This window comes from Phaseolus vulgaris, chromosome 4, assembly GCF_000499845.2.
Source record: "Phaseolus vulgaris cultivar G19833 chromosome 4, P. vulgaris v2.0, whole genome shotgun sequence".
Lineage (NCBI taxonomy): Eukaryota > Viridiplantae > Streptophyta > Magnoliopsida > Fabales > Fabaceae > Phaseolus > Phaseolus vulgaris.
In genome coordinates, this window is record NC_023756.2 from 13,973,271 (window position 1) to 13,985,787 (window position 12,517).

At 30.6% G+C, this 12,517-nt stretch overlaps 1 protein-coding gene across 1 annotated transcript; it reads right to left on the minus strand.

Annotated features, from left to right (window-relative positions):
* Positions 1–1,613: 1,613 nt before the first annotated feature.
* On the minus strand, positions 1,614–3,332 carry LOC137837335 (GATA transcription factor 9-like). The gene is made up of 2 exons (XM_068646316.1): positions 3,043–3,332; positions 1,614–2,537 (listed from the first exon to the last, which is right to left on the minus strand). The coding sequence occupies exons 1-2, from the start codon at positions 3,121–3,123 to the stop codon at positions 1,857–1,859; spliced, it is 762 nt and encodes a 253-aa protein (XP_068502417.1). The 5' UTR covers positions 3,124–3,332; the 3' UTR covers positions 1,614–1,856.
* Positions 3,333–12,517: the final 9,185 nt, after the last annotated feature.

Sequence of the window (12,517 nt, forward strand, 5' to 3'; positions counted from 1 at the left end):
TTAGGGTAGCAAATGAAACTGTCTTGCAGGGTATTGTTTAAACTTGTCCCGATTTTGGTGGAGAATCTCCACATTGACCGGGTACGAGTATGGGTATGAGTAATATCCAATAGATATGACGATGAATTTTTACTAAATGTAAATAACAGTAAATGTCTACATTAGATGGTTTGTATGAACACATCATTATTAGATTGTCTCTAATAGACGATACTCTATACCTCTTTCCATCAGACAATTAGGGTAGCAAATGAAACTGTCTTGCAGGGTATTGTTTAAACTTGTCCCGATTTTGGTGGAGAATCTCCACATTGACCGGGTACGAGTATGGGTATGAGTAATATCCAATAGATATGACGATGAATTTTTACTACATGGATGAGGATATGATAGTCAAACTCACACCCAACCAGAAAGTTGTTGTTGAGACAACTAAGTTCAAATAACAATAAATGTCTACATTTGATGATTTGTCTAAACACACCATTACTAGATTGTCTCTAGTAAACGATACCATGCTCCCTTTCATAAGACAATATCATTGTTTGATTGAGCTTTTTAGGAGACTATCAGTTGAACATGATTCAGAGTCAATCCAACATCATCTTCTTTTGTCCTCCAACGAAAAATTAATCGACTTCAAGCACCATTGAACCTCGATCTTGGCAAGGACTTTGAAAACACATATGCGAGATTGTCCTCCGAAGGTATCTTCTCTATTTTGATCTCCCCAAACTCAACAATAAAAACATACTCAAAAAGGGACTTTCTGGTATCAACATTCCCAATAGATGACACTAATTGTTGGGTTCCTTGAGTTGATATACTAGGGAGAGTTAGTACTTAGCATGGGAGATGTGAATCCGATGAGTCTCGACTCATGAGCTAACTCATATAGAAAATTGACCTACCATAACCTCCAACCCAAAACTTAAGACATTAGATTTGTGGGTCCTTTTCCTCAGATATTGCTCACAACACTCATCTCCAATCAATGTGGAACTCTTGATTCTACATTTAAATTCCTCACAATCCTCCACACATTGCAAACTCCTTCACCATGAAAGTGTTTTACCCACGAGCCTTCTACTTGTATAACACTTCACACAGACAAAGTCAATTGTTGGGCTTGCAATAATAACTAACAAGAAAACACAAGAATAAGATTGAAAGAAAACATTTTTATTGAGACTAAAATGTTCTATACACAAAGTTTCACAAGATACCATATGTATATTTTCTATACACAAAAAAAATAATAGAAAATCATTAAGACAACTAAGCCTAAACAACAATAAATGTCTACACATCATAATTTTCAAAAAAAAACACCACTATTATATTGTCTAATTACACATTTTTCTACTTCGTTCCATCAGACAATATTATCGTTTAATTAAACTTTTCAATAAATTGTGTATTAAACATGATTTAGAATCAACCATGTTAGTAACATGATTTGATGATTTGAAATTTGGATTCTGGATGGTATAACATGGATAACATGATTACTTTGAATTCAGGATTGTAGTACTTGGATAACATGTTTTTGAACTTCAAAACTGGAATTGTAATTTGTTGTGTACAACTTTGAATAAATGGATCGTAACACATTTAGCAAAACAATAGTTGAATAATATTTCAACATAAATTTTAAATCTCAAACCATGATTTGAGTAAAAATGGGGAACTGGAAAAACAGAAGTTCTTCCTTGCATATTACAAGCTATAATCTGCACTTGTTTTAGTACTTTTGAAAGTCTGCTTCATATGGCTCATAATATTTGTTTCCAAATAATTTGTTCCTTACTTTTCAAGTTTGGTTACACATGAAAGTATGTAGTAACATCACTTTACTACTTCTCAGAAGATAGAACACTCATTCTCATCTCCATGACTCTCTTGTGTGAATTGGAATGCAAATAGCTAACAAAAGTAGGGCTCTTGGCTGGCCTATACTCTGGCAACAACCTTCCAGACTTGTACCTCACACCACATGCATTACATAGTGTCTTTGGACCCAATGGTCCTGCCCTCCACTGTGGGGTCCTCTGAGACAGACAATGTGTGCACCTTCTGGGAATTGGGTGCTGCCCATTATTATTATTACTACTATTGTTAACTTCAACCTCATCACAACACTCCCCCAATTTCTCCTTCCTCACCACAATCTCCACTTTCACTTCTTGCTCATCCTTCTTCTTTGGGACAATGAGTTCACTATCAGCCAACCAATAGGCTTGTTTCAAGAGAGGAGGGTCAGAACACAACACTTCAGAGCTAAAATTATGCGACCATGTGCTTAGAGTGTGTTTTGTCCTAGGTGCTGAAAGCCTCTTCCTCTTGCTCCTGGCTTTCCCTGGCACAACAAAATTCTGCAAATGACAGTAACTTTGTTGGGGTCTTTGCATTGTGCTCGAAGGCTTGCTGCTAGTGCTTGTGGTTTGAACACCAGTGGGTGCCAAAAGGCAACTTGGCTTACTGGAAAAACAGTCTTCCACAAACACAGACAACCATTCCATGCCAAAATCCACTTCCTGCTCACATTTTAGGTTCCAAAATACAGTTCAATTTAGTAGGAACAATCACACCAGACAGCATATAAACACATACATATACATACACACCAACAAATAATAAAACTTGATTAAATTGTTTCTTTAGTCCATGTAAAAATTAAAAATTTTAGTCTTATATACACATAGAACTGAAGTTTTGATTCTGGGAGAAGAATTTCTGTCACCCTGTCAGTATGAAATTGCCACAAAACCCCCAAAACATTTTTCTCATATAAGACTGGAAGGTAAAACGGAAACAACCAAGTGAACAGATTAACCTTAAAACATTATAAAGTATTTGCAAATTGTATATGTATTCACACAAAAGAATCTCTCCCTCAGCACTGAAATCAAAAGGGGAGTGGTCTACAAGGAAAACCCATGTGGTAAAACTAGGAAACAGGAAGCAAGGCCAAAAAACTGTATGAAACAAGTGCCAAAAGCAGCAAAATAGAAAGTAACGAATAGGCCAAAACAAACTAACCATGTTCTGATGTGAGAAAAGGTCATCAAGGGTGGGAAGCTCACTAGAAACTGATACATTTCGGCAAACATCCATGTCCATGAGCAAGAGAGTGAAGCTGAGAAGATTAGTAAGAAGAAGAAAAAGGAGAAAAACAAAGTTAAGTTTGAGTTTGTGTTACATGTCACGCTACTCAACACTCTCTTTATGGTCCTCAGAGTTTTTGTCGGCAGATAAAGGCTAAAGAAAGAAAACAGATCAAATTTTCAAAAATCAATCTGCGAGAAAGTTAACATCCCTGTCTCATGCACACACTCACCAATCAACATCTCTCGTTTTTCATTACCATGTTTACCCCATAACATCAATTATCTTTATGCACCCTTTATTACCTTATGTTATTCCACCGTGTCTTCTTCCTTTTCTCATCAAAATACTCACACAGTAAAGTAATATTGCATGGTTGTTTTTCCGTCAATGCAGCCTCTCTGTTCACAATTATTAAGACACATTTCTTCATTTGCATGTGTTCAAGCATCTACAAACATATAATTATCAGAGTTAAATATATATTTTAAAGAGTATAACTAAGGTTTAATTGAACATTTTCTCACTTAATTGTTATCATTATTATTTAGTGAATTTATTATCCAAGTTTTCTTGCTTTTCAGTAAATTTAAAATAAATAAAAAAGTGTTTCAATATGAATCGCTAACATTTCTTTGTAGTTTTTTTTCTCAACATTTGTATTTCAAGATAATTCTTATTTCCTAAAAAATAGTAATTATTAAAATACTAAAATATATTAATTTTATTCAACTAAAATATTATTGTTAAAATTTTATAATTTCATTGTGAATTCATTTAAATATTTTTTATGGGATACTAGTAAATGAAAATATTGTTCCAAAAATACTTATACAATGTTAAAGACCATTGTGCCCGGATCAAAAAGACCATTTTGTACCAAAAAAGGTTATTAAGGACACTACAGTATAATTTATTTATTTATTTTGAAAACAATTATAACATATATTTTTACTTTATATTTCTTAAAAATTTCGTGTGTAAATAATAAAAATGATTTTTCTTGTGTTTTTGTATTGCAAATATGACTCTCTTTTAGTTGTACTTTTGTAAAATAAATTATTACTTTAGATCCTGACAAATTTTAATACTGTTCTAGTGCTACCCAGAACCCTAGTTTGTCAGTTTTAAAATGATTAATGAAATAGAATTAATTTGAATTATGAAGATAATAAAAAAATTTAAATTATTTCATGTACAAAATTTTGTTAAATAATTCATTTATTATTTATACAAATAGGATATTTGTAAAAAAATTATTTTCACAATTTTTTAAATATGTTATAAACATTGGTTTTATTGCTTTTTTATATTGTTTTTTACTTTTTAATTAATAATTTATTCTTTATTATCCTATTAAAAATAAATTTCAAAAATTATTTTTAATATATATACACTACAAGAAAATCATTAAATAAAAATCAATTTTAGACACAAAAAATAATTAGTTACTATATTGACTAAATTAGATATTATTTTAAAAGTTAAAAAAATTATTGGTATCTAGATTAGTTTATATTATTGATAAATAGTTTCTAAATTGGTATCTAAATAGCTACCAATGTTTTAACTATCAATTTTAAAATATAAATAATTAGTAATTAAAACCTTGTAGCTAATTAAATATCAAATTAGAAACTATTTATCAATAATATAAACTAATTTATATACCAATAATTTTTCTAGTCTATAAAATAATATTTAATTTTATATAACAACTAATAAAATTGATTTTTATTTAGTATCAATTTTGATTAAGACTCACAATTTCTTGTTTTTCTTTTTCTTTTCTCCCTTCTTTCTCTTTTTTGCTTTATTTTTTTATAAATCTCTTATTAAAATTTGTTTCATTTCTTCATTATTCTTTCTCTTTAGTACATTTAAAAATTTCCATTTTCTCTTTAGGTCCTTCCTCTAACTTCTCTTTATCTTTATTTTCCAAAATTTAATCTCTTTTAGATCTAATCACATTTTGTAGTAACCAAAGAGTTAATGATCATTTACACTCGATCAATCTGTTTTTCAATTGGAGTAAGTATCTATTTGTTCTTATTACGAGGAATCTCTATTTTTTTCTTTCTTTTGAATTTGTCATAAATTTTGGTGGATTAGTTGAGAAAGTAATCCTCTCAATTTTGTTAAGCTTGTATTAACTTTTTGTTATATTTGAATAATTTACTTTAAGTCTCTAGATTTTGAAAGATTCTATTACTTGAGCTGGAAATTTATTGAGAGCAAGAAAGGGAAGTTATCATTGAAAATCTTTTGATGATAAATTTGAAATAGGATTTGATTTAGTTGTGATGAGTGTTTTGATTGATTTGGTGGTGATTTTTTTTTTTTTATCAGCAGGTGGTGATTTCTTAAGTTACTTATTTGAGACTTAAATGTGATTTTAACTATATTTTTTGTTTTAGTTGGAAAATAAATAACTATCAAATAAGGAAAACTATTTTGAATTATAAATGAATTTGCTTCTATTTATGAAATACCTCTTGATTGTCATTGATGTTGCAATTGTTGAGTTTGTGACTTAATATGTTGGATTGAATTTGATTAAGAAAATATTATTGGAAATATTATTATCATTTGAAATTTGTGATGATGAAATTGTAATTTATACTGGTAAAACGAGATTTAGAAATATGAATATGGCTTATGTAAACTTTTAAAATTGTGATGACTTGTGATATGATTCAATATTGTACAACAAGAAAATATATTTGTGTGTTATTTTAAAGTTAGATGATAAATAAATAAAACAAGAGATTGCGAACTTCGAAAGTTTAATTGTGACGTATTATATTTATATATATATATATATATGGAGAGATATTTTTATTATTAATCACCTTTATATAAAAATGATAAATACATATAATGTATTATATAAGATATAAATGATCTATAGTTATTTTTTCTAAATAATGTTTTATTAAAAATTAGACTATTTAGCAAAAATTATATAAAGTTCATCGTTCATAATATATTAAAAAAAAAATTATAGAAGTAGTAAGGGTGAAGCAAAAGACAAGCTGTTAGTGTGATGGTCATTACGCCAATTCAAATATTTTGAAAAAATTGCTTACAGATAAAAAAAAGTAATTAAACCTCTTAGATTTGATTAAGAAAAAGTGATAAAGTGTAAGGGTAATAATAAGTTGGAATTAGGTCTAATTTGTTTTATAAAATTAAAAAGTTTAAGTGTCGTTTGTGATTGTCGTAACCTTACTTTTTATTGCTTGGTAAGCTTTTTTGAAGACCCATTTCACATTATATGTAAAATATCGAAAAAGGTATGATAAGCTTATGAGGAAAAAAATGATATGTTAAAAAATTATAAACTATAAAGTAATTATTATTCAAGATAGGAGAAAAAACTAAAAATAAGGAGATTAAAATTTATAAGAATTAAAGTTTAATGTTCTTAAACCCCCTAAATATAAGATTACATAATTAAATAGTTTAGATTTAAATATTAAACTTTTGTGATATTATTCTTTCTCCATACATTATATATATATATATATATATATCATTTTTCCAATTAAAATTTAATAATTTTCACTGAATTAACCAAAATTCTCAATATTTTTGAAATTATTTTGCATTTAAGAGAAAAAAAGTATAATACATCAATACTAAATCTACTAAAATTATGAAGATAATTTATTTAAAAGTCTATTTTAGGGTAAGACTTTTAGAAAAGATCAATATATTTTATTACCATGACTTTTATAACCTAATTTCATTTTCGAATTCGTGTTGTGTATTCTCTTCCATAATTACAAAAGGAAAAAAAATAAAAAAAAATGTCTCCTTTATGCAGTGGAGGGATATTTGCAGCAGCTTTTCTCTTTCTTTAGTTAGAGCTTTTTCCTTTGCAATCCTCTCAAAAGATGCATCAGCCAGACACAAACACAGACTGGTAGTGGCAGCAGCAGCAGCAGCTGCTTGCAGTCTTAGATTCTTTGAAAATCCCTTTTAACTTACTCCACCTTTCACCATCTTCAAGTGTGGTCCAAAACAACCATGGTGTTTACATTTCTTAAATTTGGGGTGCAATGTTCTATCTCATTTTTATTTTTAACAACCATATTCGTATAACATTTTATTAAAAACTGTTATAAATGATATAATCAACCTATATTAAAGGAGTAAGATAAGGTGGATAGTTAAATTGAGGAACTTATTTGACATTTTAAGAATTTACTTGCCAATTTTTAAAAGTATTTTTGTACAGTGATGCTAAAAGTAATTACATGCATTGAAAAGGACAAAAGAATGGAGATGTAAGCATTAAGAGTTAGGACGTGGCATCGACATCACAAAGTATGGACTTTATTATACCTTACAAATGTCTCAATTTGTAAGCTTAGAAATCTCAAGGAGAAAGTTGACATGAGGTTACTTCATGTTGAGTAAACTTTAGAAATCTCATAAGCAAGAGAGTATATTAGATTACGTCTAAAGGTGAGAATGATATATGCAACTTCAAGTTTTGACAGATAAAATGTCTATAAGGACTCTTTTCTAAACTTGTTTTCTCAAGTCTCTTATTCTAATTAAATAACATGTAATATAAAACAATAAGGGATAAAGAAAGATTTACATTTGTATTTTTATATTGGCTCATTTGTTAATGAAGATTATGTGTAGTTCTCAATCAATAAATTGAGTTCCACTAGGCATACTACTATTATAAGATACAAATGAGTATTACTTGGTAGTTATTCCTGGCTTAAAACTCAGTATTATTTGAATTGGAATCATTCCTGGTTAAACATAGAGTATTATTTGGAATACAACAACTTTTGGCTAAGATCGGGTATTATTTGGAACACAATCACTCATGGCTAAACATAGAGTATTCTTTGGACAACAACCACTCTTGGCTAAGACACAAATTATTCTTTGGAATACAACCACTATTGACTAAGATTGAGTATTATTTGTAACACAACCTGATGGAGGACCATCCAACACCAATCACATAGGACCTTTAACTCATGCCATGACTAGGAGAATAGAGAAAGGTGTTAATAGTCAAAAAACTCTCCTCATGTGCTCCATTATAACTTCTAGTCATAAAGATGTATAAATACTAGAATACACATGTATAAGAATTGTAGTTTTAGTTTCTTTCCAATAGTAATTCATAGATGAATAAAGACACTCTAAGAAATCCTAAGTTGTCACACAAGTAAGGGTTTCTGAAAGCATCTCAAAATACCATACATGATCTCCTTAAGCCACCATACTTATCTTAGTTAAGTCTACTTAACTAGAGTTATGGTAGCTTAAGGAGCAAGCTACCTTCATCTATAAATACTCTAAATTCTACTCATGTACCAAGATTTACATATATTGAATGAATAGTGTTTTACTTGAAACTCATTCTCTCCCAAATCTCTCTTGCTAGTGATCCTGTGAACCTAGGGAAGGTTGACCAAACCTATTTCCCCTTCAATTCAACCTTCAAACCTCACAAACCTTTCACCTTCTCTTCAATTAAGTGCATTCTCTTCACATCATTCCACTGCTACTCCATTCATTCCATCAACCACAAGATTGGATTGCATCACAACCACTCTTTGACTAAGACATACAGTATTCTTTGGGACGCTGTCACTCTTGGCTAAGACTGAGTATTATTTGGAACACAACCACTATTGACTATGATTGAGCATTTTTAGGAACACGGTCACTCCTGGCTAAGACGAAGTATTATTTGAAGAATAATCACTTTGGCTAAAACGAAAAGGTTTACAAATAGTGTTATCTAAAAGATCATAGGTTTGCTCACTAGAAAAAGGGGTACCATCTTACTATATACATAAGGATTATCACTCTTTTGGATTATTAATGAACACGAACAATGTTCTTATTTTTTAATTCTTCTTTGCTTTTAATTTTTAACAAAGTTCTGAAAAATATTCCTTAGTATAAAGTTGCATTAGGCCAAACCTTTTGAGAAATAATTTGTGAGAATTTAATCTTTTAAATTTTTTTGAAAATCTTGTTATAAAAAATGAGTGATCATTCTCATACTAAGAAATATAGTGTGCATGGTAGTGTTATGGATCAACATGAAAATTTAAGTATAAGAGACGAAATAAGAAACATAGAAATAAAAATGGAACAAAGAGATAAAGAAAATAGAAAAAAAGATGAATAAACTCAAAAAAGGGATGAAGAGTTGAGAGATATGTTTGCTCAATTTATGAGGAAAAAAGAAGAAGATAATCCTAAGAGAAAACATGGAAAAGGGTCACAACAATGAATGTTATCAACCCTAAGCATCAACATAAGCCTAGAGAAAATTATTATCCCCAAGAACCTAAGACATACCTTATTCCCTTTTATGGTAAGGATACCATACAATTGTGTCAATTAGGAAGTGGACTGTAAATCTAACTTAACCTTTTAAAATCGGCTCATAAGATGAGTTTTGCACCCATTTATATATTATGAATTGTCCTTATCTCTAGTCATGTGAGATCTCCAACATACCCTCTTCATGTCGAGACTTGCCAACTCATGCATGAGACTATATATTTATGGGTGGTCTGATAGCGACCTGATAGTGGGTGGCCTAATAAGCTAAACACACTCTCTATAGGATAGGTTCTAAATGGTTCTAATACCATATTAGAAAATGGACTTTAAGCCTAACTCAACCTCGTAAAACCAACTCCTGAGGTGAGATTTGCACCCACTTATATACTATGAAATGTCCTTATCTTTAGGCTATGTGGGATCTCCAAGAATCTTGAGTACTGTAGTTCAACGTGACAAAGGACTTGTAGATTGCAAGCCTTTGGTAGTTTTTGTTGGAATATCTCCTAATTCAAAGGAAAAGTATTAAGGCCCTATAACTTCTAGTTGGATAATATTATATTAAAGTCTATTATCAAGTTCAAGGAGCTGGTTTTGTAAGGTTGAATTAGGATTAAAGTCCACTTCTTAATATGGTATTAAAGTTATTTAGAATCTATCTAGCAAGATTTTGTCGGGCTTATCAATTCATCCCCTATTGTGCCGCTATCAGATCACCCATAAATATATAGTTCCACGCACGAGTTGGTGGGTCTCGGCGTGAGAGAAGTGTGTTGGAGATCCCACATTGTCTGGAGATAAGAACATTTCATAGTATATAAAGGGGGGGGGGGGGGAAACCTCACTTTATGAGTCGATTTAATAATGTTGTTAGGCTTAAGGTCCACTTTGTAATAGCGTCTGATGCGCTAGATTGGATTGCGTTTGAGATGATCTGTGATGCATATGTTTTATACTTGCTATTTAAAAAAAAAAATCAAAACCAAACACATGGATGTTGAACTTGGATCTAACAAGAAGTGTTGCATGGAAATCATTTATAAATATGACTTAATTGGTTGTAAATGAGCTAGTTCCCATGTAAAATCCTCTGTAAAATTGAATTTTGATTGAACTTCATTAATAGGTTCTAGTATTTGACTAACGCAAGACATGATATAGGTTTTGTTGTTAAAAAATTAGCCACTTTGTTTTCAAATCAATGGCACTTCATATGTAGTTATCTTCAAGAATTCTAAGATATTTGAAATGTGATTTAGAAATTGAGTTGTTCTACTATGTTCATAATGATAAAAAGATTCAAGCCTTTTTCATTTCAAGTTTGACTACCCGTCAAGTTTGCAGAAAATCTATTATTGGATATTGTGTTTTATTTTATAGTTCTTTAGTTTTATGGAAATCCAAGAAGTAATCTACAATCTCTAGAAGTTCTATAGATGTTGAGTATAGATCTTTAACCACTTGTGAATACAATGGATCAAGTATCTCTATGATGATTTCTTTTCAAGTTCCTTTAATACTTTATCAGATAGTGCATCTACCATTCAGTTTGCCAAAAATTATTCCTTTCATAATAGAACAAAAATATTGAAGCTGATTTTCATGCCATTCAGATCAAGATCCAAGAAAGACTCATTCTTTGATCATATATTCTCTTAGACTATCTTTTGACAAATGTTCTAAAAAAGGCCTTATATTCCTATATTTTTCAGTAAAATGTATGCAAGTTGGGTCTTGTTTACATTCATGACCTTGAGAGGGGAATTTGTTTAAGAGAAGGTTATCATGTTAGGCATGACTATGAAAACTGATTGAGCTGATCAAGTGGAGGAGGATGACAATGCCTCTGAAAATGATGGGGAAATTGTTAAGACTATCATAAAACCTGGGAGACCTCCTAAGGGTGCCAAAGGGAGTAAAAAACATTTAAGAATGTGCAACCTAAAAAAAAGAGACGAAAGCTTCATGCCTTTTTTGGAAAGTGAGAGGTTTGGCCAATAAAAAATATGTGGATATGTTGTGTAGTTTGCTTAAACATCATACTCCCTAGCTGGTTTTTAAGTTGAGCCTAGGACAATTTTCTTTGAGTTTATTGCTGCTACTTTTAATAATTGAACCTTTATTTTGTTGCTAAATCTCATAATGGTAATAATTTGGATAATTTATGTGCCTTGCAGTTCCTAATCTTGTTCAAATTTTTGTTCTCAATTTCCAGTTTATTTATGCAGCGTGTAACTTTTATAGAAAGGTGTTTCACTTTGCAAGTGTTTATGGGGCTAATGCTTATTTTGCTAGGAGACAACTTTGGAGTTTGGATGGTCCTTGGTGCATATTGTTAGAATGAATGGCTTTAAACTAGAGGGGGGTGAATTGTTTAAAGAGGGTTTTCGCAAACTTTTAAAACAAGAATGAAATTATCTCAAGAAACAATTGATAAGAAATTCAGTTTGCCAAAAACAACAATAAAAAACAGCAGTACCAGAAAAACAATCGATTGTTTCACATAAACAATCGGTTGTTTATACCAGCAAACAACAAACAAAATTGAATTTAAAGAGTTAGGGATAGAGAGATTGCACATAGATGTTTATACTGGTTCACTCCAAATCCAAAGCTACATCCAGTCTTCTCAGAAACCCTGAGGAAATCCACTAAGCAATCACACCTTGATCACTTACACCACAACCAAGAAAGTGACCTTGAACACCTCAAGACACACACTCTTCTTGGCCAACACACCAACACTAAGATTGTTGATCTTGATCCCCTCTAGAACACACAGCCAATCTCAGCAAACACAGAAACGAAAACTAGTTTCACAGAGTACAAGGATTACACTTGTTACAAGAGATAATCTAAAATCAATACAAGCATAATCCTATTCCACAAACTTTGATCAATCTCAACTCTTAGCAAAAAACTTGTCAAATATTAATTCTCAAATCTGTTTTTCTGAATATATTCAAAGATGTAGTTTGTTATCAAATCTTAACAAACTCTTAAATTGCATTAAAAGATTGGTCAAAGCATTTAATGACTGGAGCGTAAGCAGTTAAATCTTTTAAAGCTC

Bases quoted from the DNA above. Each gene is read 5' to 3' on its own strand.
- LOC137837335 (XM_068646316.1), bottom strand. From the start codon at position 3,123: ATGGACATGGATGTTTGCCGAAATGTATCAGTTTCTAGTGAGCTTCCC. The intron at 2,538-3,042 runs GTTAGTTTGTTT...AAATGTGAGCAG, and splicing joins TTTTCTCACATCAGAACATG to GAAGTGGATTTTGGCATGGA.